Raw genomic sequence first — 25,382 nt, 5'->3', positions numbered from 1 at the left:
CCATAGTATTATTATTATTAGTAGCAGTTGTATGAAAATGCCTATAATCGGCGATGTAGTGTGACGACATGCCCCGTTAGCACAATGAGTTTGCTGAACTAGGTTCTTATGCTCCTTAAAGGTAGCGATATAAAAAATACAAAAAAGTGTGGCTTGTAATAATGCCTGAAAAAAAAAAAAACTTTTATTCTTAGTGTCTACAAACTCTTTGATTTATTGAAAACAACTCGCCAAAGCCAAGGCTGCGGGAAAACAACACAAGCATCTCTATTCAAGCTGGCAGAGGTCCAGACCTTTCAAAGTGGTCCAATACGGACTAAAAAAAAGTAGGAACAGAAAAAAACCCATCTCTATGGCCCACAAGGCTTCACACTACCCTCCATCCATCATATGATGGGAAAACATCCAGACGATTTCATCAGGGCCTTCTGAACATTTAAATGCTCCTGAGAAAGTTGGGCTGTAGCGGAGCGTTCAAACTCAAGCCCTGGGTGGGGAAAATGTATGAATGAACAGTCAAAGTAGGAGATGTAAATGCTGGCATTATCAGAACCCTCTACTTTAACCCCCCGCCCACCCCCCAGTACATTCTAAACTGAGAAAACATTTTGTTGGTTTTAATTTATTGCCTGTTTGTATAAGCCCACCACAGCAAGAGTCAATCTCAGAGACCTTGACTTGAGGTTAGGAAGAATTTTCAGGGTTTTTGTTTGTTGCATTCAATAGATCTGCAATTTCGAGACAAATTGCGATGTTAGTGAGTCACATCACCTGAAATCAATTGCAAGGTCCCACAATGACAATACAGACACGGCTGAAGAGAGAGAGAACCATTTCCAAAAGCTACAGTGCAGCCAGTGAAGTCTGATTCTTCAGAGAATGACTCTTATGATCTGGTTCTTGTAAGTGCATCAACGAAATATAATATTACTCGTGAAGTGTAATTCATAAGCTTTTGACTCGTACGAAACAGTCCGTTTTAGTGAATCAGAACCTTCAAACTAAACCAATGAACTCCAGTTCTCTAATGAGATCAAAAACATATCATGACAGGGTTTCGGACACTGGAGGAAAATTTATCATAAAGTATTTTTTGTTTAAATAATAAAATGACAGTTGTTTTGCGCAGTTACTAATAACATTGCATGAATAATATTATTTGTTTATTTGAAATTGAACAGTAAAGCACTGAGCTTAAATTGAAATGCAGACAAAATTTAATTTTATTAACAGTAATGTGGAAAATATACAAATTCTTTTATGGAAAAATGTTTTATTCTACTCTTAGTAAATGTATCATTGGTCTTCCATAGTATCACACTGAGCTGACGACAGCTTCGGTGATTATAAAAGCAGCACTCTTTACTCTTTTCTGTCTAATTCAGTCACAATTCAAAAGGTTTAATGAATAATCTTTCCATTGATGTATGGTTTGTTAGGATAGGCCAATATTTGGCTGATATACAACTAGAACTGGAAACTGAAGTTGGAAAAAATAAATAAATAAATACATCTTTAAAGTTGTCTAAATGAAGTCCTTAGCAATGCATATTACAGATAATGATACATTTGTTTATACATACTTACAGTAGGAAATTTACCAAATATCTTCATGGAACATGATCTTTACTATCCTAATTATTTTGGCACAAAAGAAAAATGGATAATTTTGACCCATAAAATGTGTTGTTGCCTCTTGCCACAAATATGCCCATGAGACACAGGACTGGTTTTGAGCTCCAGGGTCATATTAGTAGCCTGGATCCTACCAGAAGCTCATTGGTACAGAGACTTTGTCCACTCCCCATTGGCAAGTGTTGACTTCCTTGAAGGCGGGTACTTTGTTGAAGTTTAAAACGATTGTCTCTGCCCAGAGCCACTCCGGATCTGCCATAACCAATCGCTAATATTTGGTCGTGATGTTTGTCATCTCAAACTAGAGCACAACATCAAGGTCATCGCTCTCAGCCACTCCCTCTGTTCGCTGATTGGGCCGGAGAAAACCAGAGAATATACCACAATCTCAGACGGAGTACTGCAGGAAAAAAAAAATTGAGCGGAGGTACGTAGGAGGGCGGAACCAGGCTAAATATTAAGAAAGTACAGTGGAAATAAGTGTTCCTCTGCTGCCATCTACTGGTTATAGTGGCGGTTTCATGTCTTTTTCAAATGAAATTGCTTGTTTTCCACAGTGTAAGTTTTAAAATGGGATAATATTTAGAAAAGGGTAAAGTACTTGTAAGCCTTCGAAAAGTGCTTAATTTCACTCTCAACGGCTGAGCTGAAAAATGTAAAAAACGAACAAAAACAAACATTTGGCTATATCTCCCACAATCCCATGTGGTGTCACTACAGTAAATCATGGTGAGTGTTGGTGATTTGTGACTGAAACCCCAGACCTGGTTTCTCCTGGTCTCCACGTCAGCTCGGTTTAATCTGATATCTGTGGTTTATAATTCTGTGGTGAACGCTTCTCACTCAATCTGGCAGTAGCGATATTATTAATTCTGTGGTAAATTAAAACGCTTTCTCAAGCGCTGTGTAGTAATGTTGTGACCTCTAACAAGATTTAGTAGCACCAGCAGAAAAAAAGGTCGCAGTCTGAAGCCCTGCGAGAGCTGGTGTTTCTTAGTGAATTCAAAACAAGTTCATTTCATCATGCGACTCATTTTTGCTTTATATTTATTATCGCTGTAATTCATTCAAATATTTATTTTCAAACTCAAAAGAATCATTAAGACAAATCAGAACAACTTTTGATTCCTTGTGATCACTCCATTCTCTGTTCTCCACCCTACACCTCTCCCTTCCTCTCTCTCACACACATTCACATATTTATACACTGATTATCTCCCTACACACATTCACACGCTCATATTGACTTCCCTCATCGTAGCTCTTGCGGGGGTGCATCTCAAAATGTTGGAATTAAACTCAAGTCTGGCTGTAAAATCCACAAGAGCAATAAAACAGACACTCTTCACCTTTATACACACATAACTAACAAAGCCCATCAAGCAGTTCCCTATAAAAGCACAAGGGCTTTGCGAGCAAGAAGGGATGGATAAGGAGGCGAGGCCACTATAACGTGCAAAAAAAGGACAAGGGAGGAGGCCAGGAGCAATCGCACAGAAGGCCAGGAGAGACAGGGAAGTCAAAGGATCGGACGTGCATGCTCTCTCTCTCTCTCTCTCTCTCTCTCTCTCTCTCTCTCTCTCTCTCTCTCTCTCTCTCGGAGCGACAGCATCACCACAGGCCCTGTACAAGAAGCTGAGCCGAGTCACGGCGGAATACTAATGCCAACCTGTGGACCACAGTCAGGGCTCGACTATAAGGACGGCTCAAAGGCCAGGGCCAGGAAATATGATGCTGGGACAGCTGACGGAACTGTCACTTGCCTGATGGGGCCAGTGCTGCATTGTCTCGAGAGTTTATCATTTGCACGTTTTTTAAAGCCTTGCCAATTTAAATGTTTGTGTAATGTTGCTTTTTGTGCATGAAAAATGTTTAACAAGCACCATGTCGGTCCAAAGGGAGTTCTTCTCTATATCAGTGTCACGGTTTCTGAACTCCCTGAAACGCCTCCATTGCAGTCTCGAATTTTATTCCGGGAATAAATACGTCAAAAAATTCTTCATTTAAATCATTTCTGCATATGCAAAATAATGAGGCGGGGCTTAGTTGAGTTAGTTGTGTGTTTTGAAACTCAGTTATGGTAAGGGACGGGACATTTCCCAAACATACTCAAAGTGCTTGACCAATCACAAGACACTGATCCAGCTGACCAATCAGAGCACACTGTCCTTTTCAGAAGGAGGGACTTCATAGAGACAGGAACTAAACAGAGCGTTACTGACAGACTGGGAAGAGAGGAGCTGCTGCTTTGACAAATCTGTGGAAAATAAGGTGTTTTTTGAACTTTGAAGCATGAAAACCCAGATTTCACTTTGGACAGCAAGTGGTGCATCAAGAACCAAAAGTGTTCTGTGTTCATACTAAATTTAATGACTTCATGCGGTCATAGCAATATTTTATTTAAACTGTAAAAATAGCAGTATTTTCTTAGCAATAAGTGTAAATAATAGTTAGATGCTATTTACACTTATAAATAGTGGCATATATTATTGCCACCTCAGTGTTGTTGTACATTAAATGGTATGCAATGATAAAATAAATTATTATATACCCTCCCTACACTAACCTCCAACCATAACCAATAAACACTTTACTATTGAACAAGTTAGACACTTTATTTCCACTTTCCGAATATTTTCTTCATTTTTTCAGAAGAGCGATTAAAATGCAGATTCGAACTTGAGTTGATTTGTGTCACAACGTTCTGCAATGTGCCTTACATCTACACTATCGCGACTGTTGGCAATCCAGCATCTTCCGTAATTTTATCTGACCCAACCAAACGTAATGTGTAAACAGCCTCTGCCAACAAGGCGGGCTATCTGCACTTAGTGTAAATACACACTGTTTTTAAATATGAAAGTTTCCCTATTATGGCATTTGAAAGGTTCCTATTTTTGTTTTGGGAGTCCCCAACAGCAAGCAGGTTAACATGCATGCAAGGTCAAAAAACACTTTCAATGTCTTATAATATGCCTTTATTTTTTTTCCTTATTTGCTCAATGACTCCCAAAAGATTTGATCATCGATTCATTTTTCCAAACCCATCTTTTGAGTGATGCTAAGCTGCGGTGATTGGTCAGATGTGATTGGTATACTGCGTGCAGCAGGTCAGGAACGGAACGGTCATCACCATTACTGGATTATGGCTTATCAAGTTTTTTATACAGTGTTTGAACAGACATGGCATCTATTTTGCCTTACCAATTCGAGCCAGAGGAGGAGTTGCTGATGAACCAAAAAAGTAAATCGCAAACACGACTGAAGCAGGATCTTTCTCAATGCTAAGTGTCAATGTAGTTTATGGCACTTCAGGCAGACTCGGGGGAAGAAGGTTTGAGAAGTGACGTGCTGTAATCGGATTCATCTTGCTGTCTGTTGCAGCACTTGTTAGTTCAGTGTAAAGTGTCACAGACAAATTAATTGTCAAATGTATTTAGGTGCAGGTGTGGGGACTATATCAAAATGCCAAGCGAGGCTGAAATTGCAGGCAATATGTTAATATGTTTGGTCTTGACGTCACAACCAAAAGGCTTGGGATTCATTTTAAAAAACGATTTGTTTAATTGACTCAAAGTCAAATTACTTTTGAGAGACAATAACTTTATATGCGGTGCACTTTCAGATTTAAAACTTTGCAGGATATTTTCATTCACTTACTGCTGTTACACACTATATGGAGGGTAATTTTCAAAAATACATTATGGGGCACTTTAATGAAGTTGCAAAAGAGAACTCAATTCCCTACTTGTGTGCCGTGCATATCCGATAGAAAGCCAGACAAAAAGCTATTTGAGCATAAAATCATGAAACAACATTGATCTTGTAACACCTAAGAGGCATTATGACATTATCAAGCATATATTTTTGCTCTTACCTTGTTTAGGTTGCTGGCTGTGATGATCCACACACACTGGGAGTTGCTCTCATACTGAATGGGAAAGTTCGGTGAGGTGAAAGTCCCCGACGGACCTTGAAGATTTGATCCACACGTTTTCACTGTATAAAGGAAAAGAGAGAAAATGGTGAGAAAAAAAAAAATCAGGAATGTGCCGTTTCCCTTCAAAAACTGCCAAAGTCTAATTGGTTTCTGCTGTGGTCAGCCACCTCTTAATGTTTTCTACTATTGATTTGATAATTAGGAGGGAGAAAAAAAAGAGTTAGCCACCCCACCATCTCAGGGGATCGAGTTTCACTTACCACTCATAATGTTTTTTGCAGGATTTGCATGGATCATATTGGAATATAAGCCACAAGCCTCCACCAGTCATCCATGACCGTCTTAATTTGTCAACGATTAGCAATCCAATCAAATCCTCAGATGACTAACTTCATGCCGGCTAAACGAGTTAATTCGAAGCAGGCTTAGCCAAACACACTTGGGCCTGATTCGTCATCTTAATATAGAAATGTCAGTTATAATTTGCTAAGTAGACACGCTCTGGTGTTTTTCTCCCAAAGCCAGTGACAGTGATATCTTAAAATTGACGACTGCGGTTTACGCCTTCTCAAATCCAGCCTCTTGTATTTTTGCCACATTTATCATGGTTGATGTCAAAGTGACAGGGCTTTGATGAAAAGACAAGGAGGCATTATCTCCAACAGCAGCAGGTTTCACTATCAAGTCCTGACATCTTGATTGCTTTTGAAAATGAATAACTCATTATCTCAGGGAAGCAAAAGGGAACCACGAGGCTCCTTCAGGCCCAAAAGCGCTCTTTTCTTCTGAAAGTCATTCTCTCGTCAAGGGGCTCCTAATTAGAGAAGTATCCTGTGACAAGCCCTCTCCAGTCTGGCATCTGTAATAAACTTTAGCTTGAAGTGATGAGGTCTTTTTGTGAAAAACCTATTAACAGCCATAAAGGGATGAATAGTCCACAGTAAACCTATGTGCATCCAGAGAAAGCTGAGGGCAGTGTGTTTGTGTGTGTGTGTTTAGGGCTCCAATTATGCCTTTTCACATTTTCAACTTTCTTTAATGTTGCTGTTTGAGCATGAAAAAGATCACTCCGGTTCATTTATTCTCTATAATATCAGTGTCAGTGTTTCTGAACTCTCTGAAATGCCTCCATTGCAGTCTTGAGTTTTCTTCCAGGACCGAACACATCACTTTATAGAGAAAGTGTGTCACACCTTATGTGACAAGGTGTACAGAAAACAAGCTAAAATCCCAGAACCAAAAACCCAGACGTTTTTATAAGCTGTTGACCCCGAAAAAGACGTGTTTAAAGACATAAAAGTGCATCCATGCACTAGAGACAGAGTGACATGTGAGATTACACTGAGAACTACGCCCACTGGAGGGGAAAGTAGTCAGCGACAGGAAATATGATATATAACATTTGGATATTTTACAGAATGTTTACTGTACAAGTAGGTAAACTGAGTGTCAGGATCCCAAAATGTACACATTGCTCCTGCTGAAGCGTCACGTCTTATTGCCTGAATCCACTTTTGTCTCCTTAAACGCTCTTTTTTTTTTGGGGGTCGACAGCTTATAAAAACTTAGTTATGTGTTCTTTAGCTTGTTTGCTGTAGACCTTGGTCACATATCAGCTTTTAGACATTGTTCTGTTTTTTGTAATAAGTCCGAAATGAGACAGACTCAAGCAATACAAAGTCAGTGGAGAGCGGTTGTTTTCCCCCCTGGTGTGGGCGTGGCCTAAATACAATCTGTCTCTATGTTAAATAAAGGGGCGGGTCCTGGTTTAGTTGGTTAACAGTGTGTTGAAACTGGCGGTTATGGCAAGAGGCGGGGCATTTCCCAAACACAGAAGTGCTTGACCAATCACAACACACTGGTTCAATTAACCAATCAGATCACACTGTGCTTTTCAGAAGGAGGGGCTTCAAAGAGACAGGAACTAAACAGAGCGTTACTGACAGAATGGAAAGAGAGGAGCTGCAACAATGGAGAATATGGGAAAAATAAGGTGTTTTTTGAACACTGATTGAAGCATGAAAACCCAGATTTCACTTTGGACAGCAAAAGTGGTGCATCAAGAACCAAAAGTGTTCTGTGTTCATCATACAAAATTGAATCTCAATTGCTTCATGCTCTTGACAGCCAATAATTGTGGTTGGCTCAAATCATATTTATCCCTGCTGAAAGCAATCTCTTATTTAATGTAGTCTGAGTCTCATTCTCTTATATATATTCAAAGAACATGGAGTTAAAAAACAAAACCAGTTTTTCCCCCTAGATTAAATAATTGTCTACTGAATAAAGCAAATTATTTTTATTTTCAATCCTTTGACCGCATCAGAAAACACAACCCACCAGTTGCAAAGTACTGTGAAAGGTCTGTTCTAGCCAGGCTTTACAATGACCTCTAATTTCACATACCGGTAATATCAAATTCACCAGTTTAATCACTATATACTTTTTGAAACCCCCCAAAATGAAAGTGAGAGCAAAGCGAGGATCGTCATGTGCCGGGCCCATTAAATGGATCAACTGAAATTTATGATTAACTCAGCGTACCCCTGGGGTGTCAAAACAATATATATTTATGGATCTAGGCAATTTTCTGCATGATTTCATTTTGCATCCTCTCAATTAGTTTGTGCAGCCTGTAGCTGCAGGAACAAACAGGCACCCAAGTGACATGAATGTAGTGATTTAGTCGAGAGCTAAAAGGTTAGGGACCTGCTGAGCGAGTCACACACAAACTTCACATGTGTGAGTGTGTGTGTGTGTGTGTGTGTGGGACAGAGAGAAAGACAAAGTTGGAGGCGAGAGCACATGCAGAAACACACTTCTCGATCTCATCCATACTGAGTGGGTTCTGGAGTGAGATGCGCAGTAGGTGGTCATGTTCTCTGAGCACACAGACCCCCGACGACGGCGGCAGCTGTCCAGAACGCTGCAGGCTCTCCTTAACACAAATCTGACACAGCTTGCAAGTTACTCGAGCATCACAGGATGATTTCTGTCCCTGGCTACAAGTTATTTGTGGCAACACCCATCACTCTTTCTCTTTAACAGCATAGAGAACAGTTTCTGTTCAATATTTAATTTTTATGCACAATAATTTAGTCTATTTTACTATGATATAAGCTGCATCTAATTAAATCTTCAAAAACATAATTTTAGTTAAATAATATGTGCAAAGTGTACCAGACAAAATGTTTAAGTGAATTTGACCATGTTGTGAGATTTGAGTTTTGTTTTGTTTTTTTACTGAAAAAGAAGTATCAAGATAAAACATAAAATGTTAGCCTGGATGCCAGCCGAACTTAGCCCCGCCCACAAAATATTTAGGTCGGCAGTTCAGTCTGGCCTCGCTCCATAGAGGAGTAATTATCCCCTAACAGAAACTGTTCGGACCAATGAGATCATCAGGGCGGGCTTTAGACGATGACGGACAGATGATCAACAGTAACGTAATCATCACGTCATCAAAGGGGCTTGGATTATATTTACTCAAATCCTTAACAGAGAGCTTGTTTGTATCTGCATTCACCTTTGCAATTTCTCTCAGAAATGATGATCATGTTGGGTAAGTACTCTGTGTATCATTAAATTATTGTATTTTTTTACAACACCGGCAAAGATCGTTTATTCCAGCGCATGTGCAGACAGGGTTGCCAAGTTTTTACAACAAAACGCGCCAACTACCAGCCCTAAACAATAGCTTCTCGGGGGGGGTTCTCCGGGGGAAAAATGGCGTTTAGGGGGTAAAATGTGTGTTATTTTGGCAAGGTTGCCTGCTAAAATTCGCACTCATGGGTCTATATATCACATAATAGTCGCTTCAACCCACGGACATAGAAAACAACCCGCGGGGGAAAAAACGCGGACTTGGCAACACTCTCAGGAGATTTTGGAGCACTTCATGCTTCCATCTGCTGAAAAGCTTTATGGAGATGAAGATTTGGTTTTTCAGCACGACCTGGCACCTGCTCACAGTGCCAAAACCACTGGTAAATGGTTTACTGACCATGGTATTACTGTGCTCAATTGGCCTGCCAACTCTCCTGACCTGAACCCCATAGAGAATCTGTGGGATATCGTGAAGAGAAAGTTGAGAGACGCGAGACCCAACACTCTGGATGAGCTTAAGGCCGCTATCGAAGCATCCTGGGCCTCCAGAACACCTCAGCAGTGCCACAGGCTGATCGCCTCCATGCCACGCCGCACTGAAGCAGTCATTTCTGCAAACGGATTCCCCACCAAGTATTGAGTGCATAACTGAACATAATTATTTGAAGGTTGACTTCATTTGTATTAAAAACACGTTTCTTTTATTGGTCGGAGGAAATTTTCAATTTTTTGAGGTTTTCATGAGCTTTATGCCAAAATCATCAGTATTAAAACAATAAAAGACCTGAAATATTTCAGTTGGTGTGCAATGAATCTAAAATATATGAAAGTTTAATTTTTATCATTACATTATGGAAAATAATGAACTTTTATCACATATGCTAATTTTTTTGAGAAGGACCTGTATATGGAGAAATTTTAAACAGTATTGTATCGATAAAATTTTAAATTGTTTGAATAGCACACTGCATCTTTTTGTCTTGTCTTTGCTAGCATCAAAATCTCATTAACAAACATTTTCAGGGGTAATCCGTTTGACAAGATAAGCCCTGCTCTCTCTGACCAGTTTTTTCTTTCTCCTTGTTCTTTTTATCGCACAATAAAGACAGTGCACACGTCTACTATTTGTTTTACCATCTGTATCTCTCTCTCCATCATGTTATCTCACTATTAATGTCTCTTTGTCCTTCCCACTTTTCTCTAGACATGCGATACTAAGAGCTACAACACCGATGCAGAGCACACAGCTGCTGTTATTCCTGTGTTGCTGTACTCTTCTTACATACCAGTGACAACGACTTATGGACAAGCTGGCGATTTAAGAGTTCAGGGAAGCGGTCCAGAAATCTACATCAGTTCTCACAATGACGTATATCTGCGCATGCTTGTGCCTTCCCTGACAGCTCAATTACGGCCTGCTAAATGAACGGCCTTGGCTTGGTTCTCTCGCCTGTAGCAAAGCAGCCAGAGAGAAATTATCTATAAAATTAAAGGGCAGGATGAGCAAACAATTCATTACTTGGCCAACTATAACATGTCACTTTTTATCCCACCTTCACAAAACAACAACTGGAATTCTAGGGTGACATTTGTTCACAGTCGAAGCCAATGGTAAAACAGAAATTAACAAACAATCTGAATGTCCATTGTTCAAGAAAGGGGAGTTTAAGCAATACCACACAGACTATTGTGCAATAATGTTGTTATGAAACAGAAGAAGTTAACATTGAGTAATATTTTAGATGTGACATTGCCAGTAAATCTGTCTATTTGTGGTCCGCCAAAACACATTGGCAGTTTACTATCCCATGAGGTCACCGGAGAGGATTTGTGAATGTCAGTGACATTAGTAGGTCACAACATTACAAATGTAGTATTCATTCATACTACACACATTCATACTATTAAAGGGGTCATGAATTTAGTAATCTGATTTTCCTTAAGCTTTTGACACATAAGTTTCATATTTGTTCCAGAACTGAACATTTTCAAAAACAGCTTTTATCGTAACCAAGCCCAGCAAACAACTCATTATAGAATGGGCCTACATATGGATACAGGAAAAGACCGCCCCCTGCAGAAGAACATCAACGCCCACTTCATCATTGCAACTTTGGCCCCGCCCCCTGAGTGTTAGTGAGATGACGAGTAAAGAAAAATGGACTACAAATAACATTACTTTCCAAAGGATCCTAATGTTAGGAATATGCTTATATATTTTCAACAATGTGAATGTGTCAGTTGACAATTATTTATTTGTATTTGCTAAATTTCACTGTGGATTCTGCGGTCGCAATTTCAGTAATCGTGTTAATTCTAATTTTAAATCTAATGCCTGATCAGTGACCAGTGATTTCTCCCAAAAATGTCCCGTAATAGTCAACAAAATATTATTTGATTGATCTTATGATTCAATATTTCTGATTCTAATATATATATATATATATATATATATATATATATATATATATATATATATATATATATATATATATATATATATTAGGGCTGGGCGATAAATCGATTTTATGGATTAATTCGAGTTTTTAGTTTACGACGATTTTTGTGAATGAAAATCGGTTTTCTCTTTCAAATCCGCCGACGCTCCCCTCTGGGCTCCCGTAATGGATCAGCCCTCCCCGCGCGCGTTTGCCACAGAGGTACACAAACAACAAGGATCGCGTCTAACAACATACAGTGTCATTCGTAATTGGTTCAGTTTTTCACAGAACAATTAACAATACCCCGCTGCAAAGTGTGTTTGAAGTCTGAACGGAACCGCGCTAGGCGCTACTCATTTAAAGCTGCGCTGACACGAACGCAGCGCGAGCTCACACACGGGCCAATCTCGTGACAGACACGATACACAGCGCTGGTGATCCAGTGAGAGACCGTTTAAATCAACACACCATTGCTACTGTGATCTAGTGGAAGCGGTCGGCGCACAATTCTGTTATAAACCACAGATATCAGCTCTAACAGAGCTGAGCGAAGATCAGGGGTTTCAGTCACAAAACACCAACATTTACCACGATTGTACTGTAGTAAAACCTAGGGTTGCCACCTTCAATACAGAAAAATAAGGGACGCCTGCCGGTGGCCACACCCCTCGGGGCCACGATGACCACAGTCCCGATGGTGTGCCAGTGCAGTGGTCGTATATCATAACTTAAAACCTAATTTGTATAGGTTTTAAGTATAGGTTCTATACCTAATTTGTATAGGTTATGTTATATATATATCTTAAGATTGATACCAGTGGACATTATAATAGGATATCTGCTATTGAAATCAGTGTGAACAGATGCACTCAGTAATACACAGCTATGACAATGAAAAACAAACTCAGCTGCTGTAAACTAGAAGGGAGTAGGATAAGAAATTGCAAATTAACTCGAGTAATTTTATAGTGTTGTGAACAAAGATTTTGACTAAAATATTTGTCATTGTTTGCAGTAACACCATCCAAACAGTGAAACCACACCTAAATAACTGAAAATGATATAATATCTACAATCATTTCTTATTTTAATAAAACACTACACAACATTTTTATTTTTGGTAAGTTAAGTAAATATATTTATGTATTATTCCGTTTTTATAGTCTATTGTTAATTCTATAGTATTGGATGATGCAATTATAATTTGTTAAGCATAACAAATAGTTGTTTATTTTATTCGTAAAAGGTCCTATTTTGATTATATATATATATATATATCATCTCTTATTAAAGTAATGCTTGTGTCTGACTATAGCCTACAACTTAACCTTAATAAACAAATCATACCATAACATCATTAATGTAGCCTACATTATTAACATTATATCTTAATAGGCAACATTTATGAAATCTAACGTTATCAATCAAAAAATTGAGGTGATAAAAAAAAAAAAAAAACATAACACTGTCTGCCTCAGGAGATGCTTGAGGTATGAAGAACTGTGCGACAGTGCTTTGATTTCGGTGAGCTCTTGCATTTAGTGAATGTTGCTCTCCCGATGCATGCTGTCTCACATCTGACAGGCCAGCGTGCGCCACTGAAAACACTGGCCGACAAATAATTATTGCGCAATTGGCTTGGTATTCATTGCTGCGGACACTTTCCAGCCAAATATTTATTTCTTCCCACTCTCGTTTGTACCTCTGCATCCGCTTGCGTTTCTGCTCTGAAACTTTTACAGCTGGATGCGGAGGTATTTGGACCTGCCTCCGCCATCGTTTCAAATGGATTCTGCCCATATAGAAAAGAACCTATACCTCTTCTGGCTCTGATTGGCCGTGATTCACGACCCGTGAACCTCAAACAAACCAATCAAACAAACCAACGACGGCAGCGACCCAATTAGGGGCAGAATAGGACGTGTCTTCACACAATGCGGATGGACCTATGTAAAATACGGGACAAATCGCGTCCCGTATTGCTTTGATACGGGACGCGTCATTTTTCCTGAAAATACGGGACGATTCCGTATTTCAAGGGACGGGTGGCAAATCCTACGCCAGCTCAGGAGGTGGTGTACGCACGTTTGAGTTAGTGGGAAAATGCGCAGAAAACCAATTCCTAACGCCACAAAACGCACTGACAAGATATGCTATATGACCCACTGTTAAAAACCACAACAACAACATTCAGTGTTTATTTTTGTGTAACATGAGCGTCAATGTTTAATTTGTGTGACTTTACCAAAGTGTTTGATCTGTAGGCATATGTATTCCTCCAGTCGCGAGCCTGTGCGCTTTATCTGACGTTTCAGGCCCGCCTGGCCCGGCAGCTGCGCACGGACTGGGACTAAAATAATTCAGACTGACAAAATAATAAAAATGGCCTTCTTCTTTTAAATAATAATAAAATCAATAAAAACAACATTCTTCTTCTAAATAACAAGCGTCATTAAGAATAATAATCATAATAATAATAAGAAGAATCTTACAAATGTAATTATTAATGTGAATGAATCTTACTCCACATCACATCATCATCACTATTGTACACCCCAATACATGTGCCGTGATACGAAATTAAATGCTAATTGTTTCAAAACGTGCTGTAAAATAATGCATTGTGATGGTAATTTATCATCCAAACAGCTATTTAAACTGCTGGAGTGCGCGTCTCAACCCCCACACTAACAGTAGCTACTCGTAATTTGGGTCCATATTTTGTTTTTGTGAGCGCCTTTATTCCCACTCTTTAAACTCCCAAATAAAACAATTTCGGGTTTTTTTCCACTTCCCTGGTGAGGGTCTCGATGGGCGCATCTCAATCATCTCACTAGTTCAGTAGTCAGAGCACTGATCAGGGAGTCAGCCCGTTGACTTATGTCCTAATCAGTGCCCTGACTAAGTGGACTAAAGAGATGATTGTGCGCGCCCGATCTCCACGTCGGAGAAGTTTCGTTTCTTTGCCGTCTTCTGTTTGTCCATGGCGTAAAATGAGGGCGTGCGGGAGGCAGAGACTTGAATATATAGGGGCGTGTTATTCTAATGACGATCGTTTTCAGCCGCGGGATTTATCAAGGGCAAGTATTGCATACACCTGAATTGCAGAGGTGCGCACAGTTTCATAAATCAGGCGGTGAGAGGAGTGTAAGCATAATCTTACGCCAACATATACACCCGTTTCTACGCAAGATTGATAAATGAGGGCCATTCAGTTGATTTTTTTTTTCTTGTTATGAATTGTATCCTATTTACTACAGTGAAATACGTGCAGTGATATGGAACGGTAATGCGGTCAAGATCTACTGAAAGTACTTTAGCCGTGCGTTTCCCTGAAATTAATTCCACACCTTAGATTATAATGTTCGTCAACCAATCAGATTCAAGGATTCAACAGCCCCGTTACTATTTCTGTACCTGAGAATCTAGTTTAGACCTAATCTGAAAATAACTTCTTTTTTTTCTGTTTGTTCTTGTGTATGTATTTGTACTAATGCTCATAATTTGATTATTTGTTTTTGATTATTTTATTTTATTTTATTACGGACTGTCAGTGTCCTTAACCATATTTAAAATTTTAGACCGGTAGAGTTAGACTAGTAGGTTTTGGTGTCACAACCTTATTTATTAAGGTTACATGGATCAAAATCAACTAAAACAATAACTAGGCCTATTTTATTTATTTATTACTTTTTTTGTGGTGGGACCAGTGAAAATTTTGGCAGGGCAAGTAGCATTTTTAAACACTGGCCCCACCATAGAAAAGTAGAAAAAATCCCTGTAATCTTTTAATATTCAGTTATGGTATTTTAGGAGTTTGGATAAAGTAGAAGCGGTGTTAGATGTTGACACAAAATCGTATCCCAATATTTTGGGGGATTTTGTTGATAACAGTGATTAGACAATATTTTGCTCAGTTCCTTTTTGTACCAGTACCTTGACTCTGTAAGCTTTTCATATTTGTTTTATATTCTGTGTGGTGGTCAGTTCCTTATGAGCCACCTGAAGAAACGTTTTCATTAAAGGATTAGTTCACCCCTAAATGGAAATTAGCTGATAATTTACTCACCCCAATGCCATCCAAGATGTTCATGACTTTCTTTCCTCAGTGGAAATTTTTTTTTTAGTTTTTTGAGGAAAATGTTTTAGCATTTTCTCCACAACAATGGACATCAATTGCAACCAATATGCTGGAGTCCATATCAATGCAGTTTCAAAGTACTTTAAAGTGCTTCAAATGACTCTCCTCTATCCCAGCTGAGGAATAGGGCCTTATATAGCAAATTGATCAGTCATTTTCTAAAAAAAAAAGTGCAGGACTGCGACGCACGTGCAAGAACCGCCCGATTGTTTACTAGCGTGGAGAAGGAGGATCGTTAAAATTTTATTGTATGTTGAATGACATATTTATGTCTTTTTGTCTGTTTATTATTTAAAATGGTCCTTTCGTGTGCGTATCCTGGATGTTTTATGAATGTTTAATGATGTCACCCGTGACCTTTCCAACGTGATGACGTCATGCCCAGCACGTCACAGTCCTGCAGGATATAAGTATTTATATCATCCATTATTAATATAAAAATATATTAATCTAGCCAGCTTTAAACATTTTATAATGACATTTTTTTGTAATGTATTCACATGAACCTGTGGACAGTATAGTGTACACTTTTTGTAAATATATGTAGTGGATATTAAATAGTTTTTCAGCTTTGGGTTTCAAAAGATTACCGTTGCTCCGGAGTATAAGTCGCATCAGTCAAAAAATGCGTCATGAAGAGGAAAAAGTCGCACTGGACTATAAGTCGCATTACACTGGACTATAACGCCAGCTTCAAACCGCACGCGCAAGTGTCGGCAGGGCAGAAGCAGTGCGGAGAGCGGGAGCCAGGGGACTCGTTCCTCCAGCTCTGGCCATCTTGCTTTCAGTCCGCGATTAGCTTTTTTTGTTTTCTTCATTACAGTTAAAGTAACCTCTGCTTTTCGCCAGTCCCTCACAAGTTTCTCACTCACTCCAAACTTTCTTTCTGCTACTCAATTACCGTTTTCGGCTGCATATTTTACTACTTGCAGTTTGTAATTTGCTGAATAGGATTTTCTTTATGGAGGGGCATTTTGTTTGTGTTCTCAGTTGTTGTCTTAAAGTTAACATTTCAGTTAACAGTTTTTTTTTCAGTTGTTTTCTTCAGGGGTAGGCTAAAGGAGAAGCATAGAGTGTCCTCTCGCGGCTGTTGACGCAGCTAAATGTTTATTCTAGTCAGTCAGTATGAATTAAATTTGATATATAAGTCGCACCTGACCATAAGTCGCAGAACCAGCCAAACTATGAAAAAAAGTGCGACTTATAGTCCGGAAAATACGGTACATATTGTGACTTGGCTCAAACAATACCTCCAATAATACAATAAAGATGTTTTAATTCACCACACAGGCCATGAAGATCATACATCTGGCCAGCTATCCAACTGTCCAGAAGGCTCTTCATCTTCAGGCCAAGCAACCCATGTCCCTGTTCAAGTCCCTGACTGGGTCTCATCATATGAAGTACCGTGGGAGAAGATGCCACCAAATTTGCGACAATGTGTTGCACAAGGCAAGCGACCCAGGAAGCAGGAGCTTTTAGTTATGGTGAGAACTATTGTAGACTCGATTCAAAAGGTATGCTTGAACCCTACTAGAAGCCAGTGTTCAGAAATTGCACGAAGAATCGTGGAAAAATATCCAAAAAGCTTTGCAGATGTAACAATGGAAGGAGAGCTGATTGGCTGTGGTTATGGATCCTTGCTAAATCAGATAAAAACAAGGGTTGAACATGTCAATCGTGACAACACACTGGTGAGAGTTAGAAAAGCAAAACGTTTCAACGACAAGGAGTCTACACCCAGCATTGAGAGCACCGCATCCAAATGTGCAAAAACTGATAGCTATGGCTGCATCAATTGGCACCCAGTTGACCTCCCTGAAGATGAGACTCCAGAATCAGTGGAGGAAAAAAGAAAGGAAATGGTTAAGTTATTTTCTCAAGAGGGACCCCGAGCAGCAGAGCGTGGCCAGGTGGAAGAATGGATGAAGATAACATATGCTTCTCAGCGATATGCCATCAATAACAACCCCCCACCCAGCATTGATGAACTCAAAGACCAGTGGCCATTCCTGTTCATGAAGAGATTTTTGTGTGCCCATTTCAACACTCTCACTGGGATTGATGTTAACACTAGGCTCACAGAATCTCTCAGCCTAAAAGGAAAAAAGGTGCTTCATTTTTTTGAAAGTCAACTTTCAAGGTGGAAAAAGGATGTCAGGACAGTCCTGAAAGACATTGACCAAGCTGGTAAAGAGGATGTCGACTATGGTGTTGCATCTATAATTACCACAATGGCTTACTTCAAAGAGAAAGAAGATGCCTTCTTTCTTCTTGCTGATGTAAGTATTAATGCTATTTGAACAGCTGATTCTAGAGAATACTTATTGTAATTAATGTCATAGTTTAAATGACTATTACTGTTTTTGTATTTATGTGTCATGCATTTGAAGTTCAATTTCATTTTCATAATCATTTATCATCAAACTTCTATTTTGCAAGATACATGGCTGGTCAAGGGGTTGTATCACAAGATATCACAAAGTGACATATAAGCATAAACTTAATTGGAGAGCACATTGAGAAGTATTTTAAAACAATATGCAAGTATGTTCTTTATATATGTAATTCATTTCTCCCAACCTTTTGTTAATTGCTCTACTTTTAGGTTACTGCAACTCCAGCAGATGTAGAGGGAAGTCTCTCTCTGCCCAGTACCCCAAGACTGATTGCACTTGGTAAGTCTATTAAAATGCTTTTTTTAATTGATAGGCTGAGATTAAAGTTGGCCAAGTCCAACATCTACCAGCAGACCGACACACAAGAGCTGAACATCTGCTCTTGCGTCAACACAGCATGTATGCGTCGCAGTGCTCTTGTGAACGCATGCTGGAGATTAATATTTGTACATAAAATGGTAAATTATGTTTAATTATTTTAGGCAGCAGCCAATCCAACCAGGCTGTACATCACAAGCACTTATCTTAAAGCTTTTAGGCTGCATTTATTTGATCAGAAACATCAAATAATATTTGTAATATTTAATATTTTTAAATATTATTGCAATTTAAAATAACTTTTTAAAAAATATATATATTTTAAAATGTAATGTATTCCTGTTATCATTACTCCAGTCTTCAGTGTCACTTGATCCTTCAGAAATCTTTGTAATAAGATGACTTGCTGCTCAAGAAACATTTCTGATTATTATCAGTGTTGAAAACAGTCATGCTGCTTTTTTATTTGCGTTGAGAAAGTGATAGATGTTTTTTTAAGATTCCAAAGAACAGTATGTATTTAAAAAAATCTGTCTTGCTAAAAAAAATCTGCTATGATGATGTCTGTTACAGGAGAATCTGTTTTCATTGCTAAAAAATGGATGCTGACAATGGAGGGCAGAGTCATCATTGAGCCACAAGAGCTAACAGATTTTCAATCTGCATTAGCTATCTTGTTTGGCTGCTACTATGTGTTCAATGTGCAGTACCAGGAAGAGGCAATGAATACGCTGGAGTTCATTCAGAGGTAATCATAAATTAATTCAAAAGCGTTATGATATTGACCAACAATGATGTAGAGCAGTGTTTCCCAAACGGTGTGCCGCTGCATCTGGGGTGTAAAAACGGCATACAACTTTTTTTAATATGTAAAAAAATACAATAAAAAAAGTGCAATACAAATACAATAAAAAAAGTGCTCTTTCGCACTTCAATGAATAATAACACAATTATGCCAAAACGTCCGGTTTGTTGAGTATCCTCAAAAGAGCAGTTTTAAATGAGCGTAAAGAGTTGTGAGAAAATGGGATGCATGCTCCACATGTGCAGCAGTGACAGCAGAATCAAAGAACACAGGTAACAGAGAAAATTACGGAAGCCCTGAACCGCATGGTGATACATATTTTTTTCACTCAATTATGTCGTAATAACGAGATCTTATGTCGTAAAAACGACATTATTTTTTTGTTAAAACGACATATATTTTCTCCTAATAAGGACATGTGTTGTATGATGTGTACAAAATATGCCTTTATCCACATTAGAGAATTTATAAAGCATATGTGCCTTTGTCACACTTCCATGTTTGAAAAGCAGACGCAAGCTCAGCGTAATCTTCCGCTGCCTGTATTAGTGGCAGTGCCCAAAGGACGAAATTGTTGTAGATAATTGATGTAGCTTACAGTTCATAACAGATCACCATCTTCTAAATGGACCACTCGTAATTTCGACGGACCCCGGTGTAGCCACGAATATCATAACTATCTATAGGCCTGTAAGACATATATTTTAGACGTATTAAAAACAGAAAGACTCTATAATTTCAGCTTCACTGGAAACAGGCCAGTGGGTTCGTTACGCACTCCAATTATAATGTAGTGTTGAATGGCAATACTTAATGTTTAAAATTGAAAAATAATAATAATTGAAGACATCAGTTGCAGTATTGGTATCAGTGATACTGGCCTTCATTCATAAAAAGATGCCATTAAACAATAATTTAAAATAACTTTATGTTGTTTCCACATTAATTTGGAGATTAACTGTGAAATTATTTTCTGTTTTTCATGCTAGTAAGTCAGTCAGGACAAAATGTATATATATATATAGCACAATTTGAAGTAGAGATCGATTTAAGATTCAAACTCTTCGTAACAAAAACATACCCTGTGTGAGTTACTGTGTTTAATGTTGATCACATACGAATATTCACTCAATTGCAAATGTGACATTGATTTTATACAACATTTCAACAAACGAAAGGTATTAATATTAAGTGATGTTCATATTAAACACAGTTATTGTCAGTATTCTTTGCTACAAATAATAGCTCCAACGAAAGCCACTGCAGCAGACAGCAGTGTTTGTGAACGAATCTGCGGCTTTGAATAAAGCATGAGAGTCAATGATTCATTCATAATTACAGCCACTTGCTTCGTTACTAAATTACCAGTAACATAGTTATACACTTGCCAAAAAGTGTATTGATTGACCCTTTACAAGGTATTTCAATAAGTAAAAAGGACTGAATGAGCTGTTAAATATAACCATCATGAATGAAATCAAGTAATATTTAGGCAGAAAGAACAGTTCAATCAATAAGTGGAGGCTTTAAATCACTTTTTGGCAAGTGTATAACTATGTTACTGGTCTAACTTGCCATTTAAAGACATTTCAAGAGGTAAAATGAGTGGATAAGATATAATCTGTCAAATATAATAACCATGATTGAAATAACGTCATTTACCATGCACAAAATGTTATGTCTATTTGCAGGTTATGGCCATTTGTTCCTGATAAAAGGAGCTAGACGTGTAGAAACGGGGGCGATAGCTTTAACATGCTGCGGGCGCTCCTTCTGCGCGATGGCTTCTGGTTCATTCAAGCCAGCAAATTTCCAACGAAAAAGCCCATTCAACTTAAGAATGCGCTTCAGTGTCTTTCACTTAATAACATAACCATTAGGGCTGGGACAACGCGTCGACGTCATCGATGACGTCGACGCAAAAAATACGTCGACGCAAAATATGCGCGTCGATTCGTCAGATTCAAAATAAAGATGGCGGCGCCGGAGAGTAGTAGCAACCATAGATGTACATAATAAAGTATATTATGTAATTAAGTATATTATTTATTATGTATCTATGGTAGCAACACGAGTGGCTCCTCAGACTTTCAGAAGTGCAAGGCTTGCGGGTTGGCCACAGTCTATGCGGGTTGGCGCGCGGTGCGCACGGAGCATCACAGGCATGCGCGTCTGTGTTAAGAGCGCCTGCTCCAGGCGCGCACGCGTTTTGTTGTCACGGCTACATAAACAAACTTCTGCACACAGGAAGACAGATGTTTTGGTAATATTTGATGTATTTTAATCACAAAAACAAACGTTTGCATCAAGTGAAAGCATCGGACACATTGGCTACGTTACCTACATAATAAGCTGTTTTAAATTTAAAATGTTCAATGTCTAATCGCGCTGATGTGACCGAGGGTATCCATCCTCTAAGTGAGCAGTTTCATCCCAGGACTATTCCGGTTTTAAACGGAATATTGGCGCCCATAATGCACTCTACATGTAACTTTTTTCACTGTCATGCCGCGGATGCGCGTGGCGTTTCTGTTGCGGGTCAGCCACGGGGCTGCGTGGTGTTTTCTCTGCCTTTGCACACTAGAAGCGTGTCTGACGCGGCGCTGCTGCTGCTATTGATGCGGAGGGAAGCCCTATTCCTAATGTTAAACATAAATAGCCTACTGATACAGCAAAGAAAACGTCGGGAGTAGCCACATATCTATGGTATTGACGGCAAATACTAGGCTACAGAATATTTCGTTCTGTATTGACAGTTGCAATATTTCAAAATCGATAATTGACGTTTTTTATTATTACAATTAGGCCTATATCTGCATTTATGTAAACCTACAGACTTTCAAACATGAAAATGTAATTTAATAATATGTATTCGTGTCAAAATTATATATAAACATCTTTTCCTATTCTATTTTGCCTGGAGACGCTCCCAACACACGTGAAAAATAGGCGCTCTTCTATTTCTAGCATGCACGCGTTTTCCGCGCGTCACAGTCAGTGTGCAAACGGCCAAACTCCAACCTGTTAACATGTGAGCCGAAACAAAAACGGACACGCCACGCAGCCGAGACGCTCACGCTTGCAGTGTGTCCCCAGATTTGATTAACCAACTTGTTGATATTTAATCGATGGGCATAGCCTGTAGGCTGAGTTGCATACATAGAAAAATCGTATAATATGTTTCTTTGTTGTAGGTTAATACTTATTTATTTGTGTGTGTGTGTGTGTGTGTGTGTGTGTGTGTGTGTGTGTGTGTGTGTGTGTGTGTGTGTGTGTGTGTGTGTGTGTGTGTACTTTATGTTTTGAAGGTTTTATTGAATGCATTGTATAGTCTTACTTTGGAATTTTAAGAGCAATAAACATATATTGCAATGTTAAGGAATTTGTTTTTTCATTCAGATAATTAAATCAACATGTATAAATTGCTATTAGGCAATTAATGGGAGATAATCGGTAATCGAATCGAATCGTAACCGAATCGGACAGGAAAAATTAATCGTTAGATTAATCGATGCATCGAAAAATAATCGCTAGATTAATCGTTTAAAAAATAATTGTTTATCCCAGCCCTAATAACCATGTCTTCATGCTAGAGACTGCACTATATCTGTATATGCCATTCCTAAATTAAAGTAAAATGATGTTTCATCAGTCATCTCCATCTCCGACTGCTGTGGTTACAGTAGGCTATACTGTGTGGTTCCCTAAACATAACTCGTGGCCACGAGAAATAAATGTCGTTCTCTCAAAATATGAAGTCGAGGCCACGACATGATGTTGTTAACTCAACAAAATGATCTCGTGGCCACGATTAATTATCACGTTCCCACGGCTTAATATGACATTCCCACAAATTAATATCTCGTGGCAACAACATATTATCACGTTCCCACGAGTATATATGTTGTGGCCACGACAAAACTAAGTGAACAGAACATGTCCCCTCCCGGTCACCGTACTGAATCACATAAATGTTTCCCGATAAATTATCTTCATTCACAAACCACTGTTAATTTTAACAGAAAATCAAGCTTAGGCTACTGGATGTTTGAGTTGGCATGGCAGAAAGCATGCAAAGAGCTGTCCCTTTATAATCACTAAAAATGTGTCCCTCGTTTTAATTGCAATCTCACAAAGTTCCATTATAATCTGTCTACACTGTACAATTAATTATTTATTTATATAGTACATATTGCTTTTATTAACATCAATGTGCATACAGCACCATGTTATGACTGTTGAGAAAGCAGTGGTTTGATAAATGTGTTTTTTCTTGTGCTTGCAGGTTCATTCTGAGAATAAACCCTGATGGCACCAAATGCCAATCAAAATCACAGATCAGCCGGACATCTGGAAAAAGGGTCCAGAGAAAAATCGCCAGCATAAATCCCCTTGTGGCATCTTTCATCAGAGAGCTTGTTGACTTCGATTGGCAAAATTATTGAAGGCTTGTTCTGCTTTTCAGCATGTTTACATTTTTAGCCATGTTAAATACACAGGATGAATTCAAACACATTTGAAAAATGTACTTTTTAAAGTAAATGTTAAACAGTTAAACAATTAAACAGCATATTTTAATGACAAATGTTCATGCGGACTCATGAATTTTTTGGGGGGTAAAAAACATAAAGTTTACAGTGCTGTAGTGGTTTTTCATTATTTAATCATCAGTTACACCTGTTGTTAATTTCATTAATTGGTTTGTCTTTTTAAACTCTGTGTTTGGTTTGGTTGTTTTGTTCCTTTGTTTTCTGAGTGTTTTGTGTTAAATAAAACTGACTGCTGTGATTAGATCCGTTTCATCAACTTTATTGCAACCTTACCTATGACATGTAGATTAAAATTAAATGAATTTTGTTTAAAGTAAATTAAGCTAAACTCAAATCGTAAAAAAAATTATAATTCTGTAAAATAAATCAATTCTAATACTGTAAATAAAAATACGGTACTTGTACTGTAAATAATACAATATACAGTATTATTACTGTAAATGAAAATACGGTACTTGTACTGTAAATAAAAATACAGTACTCATACTGTAAATATCAATACAGTATGCATTAATATTACTGTAAATTAAATTACAGTAAAGATACTGTAAACACTTTTACAGTAACTTACTGGCATCCAGCTGCCAGTAAGTTACTGTAAAATTTACAGCAACCTTTTTACAGTGTAGTAAAACCACATGGATTTAATGTTGTTGTTGTTGTCATTATTTATCTCAGGATTCGTACAACCTTTTGAGATTGAAATTCAAGCACTTTCCAATGGTTTTCAAGAGCTTCACACTTATTTCCAGCACTTCAAAGCTCTAGATATCCGACTGTAATGTTATTTTTAATGTGATGGTTTGTAAAACTAAAAGTTTAAAGGGGTCTTGTGAAAGAAATAGTCAAATGTTTTTTTAGTTTATTTTTTTAAAATGTGTAATCCATTTTGTAGCATTTTTATTTAAAAAAAGATATGAAATGCCCACCACTATAACCAGCAGAAGAGCACTTATTGATTTATTAGCGATTTCCACTCCCTAATGTATGGAGAAAAGTACGAAGTCACAGTCTCAGGAAAAACTAAACTTTTCTTCAAATTGTGACTAAATTACAGTAAAGTAAAGCTACAGTATTACAGTAAATTACAGTAAAAATCACTGAAGCTGTCGATCAGTTCAGTGTGAGACTATTGAAGAACAATGCTAATCTATATTTAATAAGAGCATTACATTTAAATTTTCCCTATACTTTTTTTGCACATTACTGTTGTTAATAAAAGTTAATTTTATCTGCATATCAATTCATAAACCTTTAATATGTATACTGTATATTGCAAAAGATATGGTGCCCATTTATACTGTGGAATAGTCGGGGGTTATTCACATGCGGAAAGTTTTGCACCCCAGGTGGCACTTCTATCAAGCTGCAAATATTTAATTTTACCTAAACAAAATAAAGTTAAACTTGTTTTGAACAATTTCTTTGTCATCTGCAGATTGATTTTAAGTAGGAGGGGGGAAAAAAATCGTTTTAAATCGTAAATCGAATTTTTGGTGAAAAAATCGGGGATTTTTTTTTTGGGCCATATCGCCCAGCCCTAATAT

General features: G+C 38.2%; 2 protein-coding genes across 3 annotated transcripts in view; one reads left to right on the top strand and one right to left on the bottom strand.

Moving 5' to 3' along the window:
* Positions 1-25,382, bottom strand: part of csmd3b (CUB and Sushi multiple domains 3b) — a 500,836-nt gene that overhangs the window by 254,067 nt on the left and 221,387 nt on the right. For both annotated transcript variants that reach the window (XM_067425814.1, XM_067425815.1), the window contains exon 10: positions 5,513-5,634. In XM_067425814.1, coding sequence (XP_067281915.1) covers positions 5,513-5,634 — 122 coding nt within the window. The remainder of the gene's footprint in view (positions 1-5,512; positions 5,635-25,382) is intronic.
* On the top strand, positions 16,259-24,064 carry LOC137048077 (uncharacterized). Its single transcript, XM_067426063.1, has 4 exons — positions 16,259-18,045; positions 18,372-18,441; positions 19,054-19,228; positions 23,571-24,064. The coding sequence occupies exons 1-4, from the start codon at positions 17,182-17,184 to the stop codon at positions 23,728-23,730; spliced, it is 1,269 nt and encodes a 422-aa protein (XP_067282164.1). The 5' UTR covers positions 16,259-17,181; the 3' UTR covers positions 23,731-24,064.

The sequence above is a fragment of the Pseudorasbora parva genome, chromosome 19 (assembly GCF_024679245.1).
Source record: "Pseudorasbora parva isolate DD20220531a chromosome 19, ASM2467924v1, whole genome shotgun sequence".
NCBI classification, from domain to species: domain Eukaryota; kingdom Metazoa; phylum Chordata; class Actinopteri; order Cypriniformes; family Gobionidae; genus Pseudorasbora; species Pseudorasbora parva.
The sequence above is the reverse complement of the archived record's forward strand: the minus strand, read 5'-3'. Positions and strand labels throughout refer to the sequence as shown.

Coding starts and splice junctions, on each gene's coding strand:
- LOC137048077 (XM_067426063.1), top strand. CDS start 17,182: ATGCCACCAAATTTGCGACAATGTGTTGCACAAGGCAAGCGACCCAGG. Junction 18,442..19,053: donor CCCAAGACTGATTGCACTTG/GTAAGTCTATTA, acceptor TGTCTGTTACAG/GAGAATCTGTTTTCATTGCT. Junction 19,229..23,570: donor ACGCTGGAGTTCATTCAGAG/GTAATCATAAAT, acceptor TTGTGCTTGCAG/GTTCATTCTGAGAATAAACC.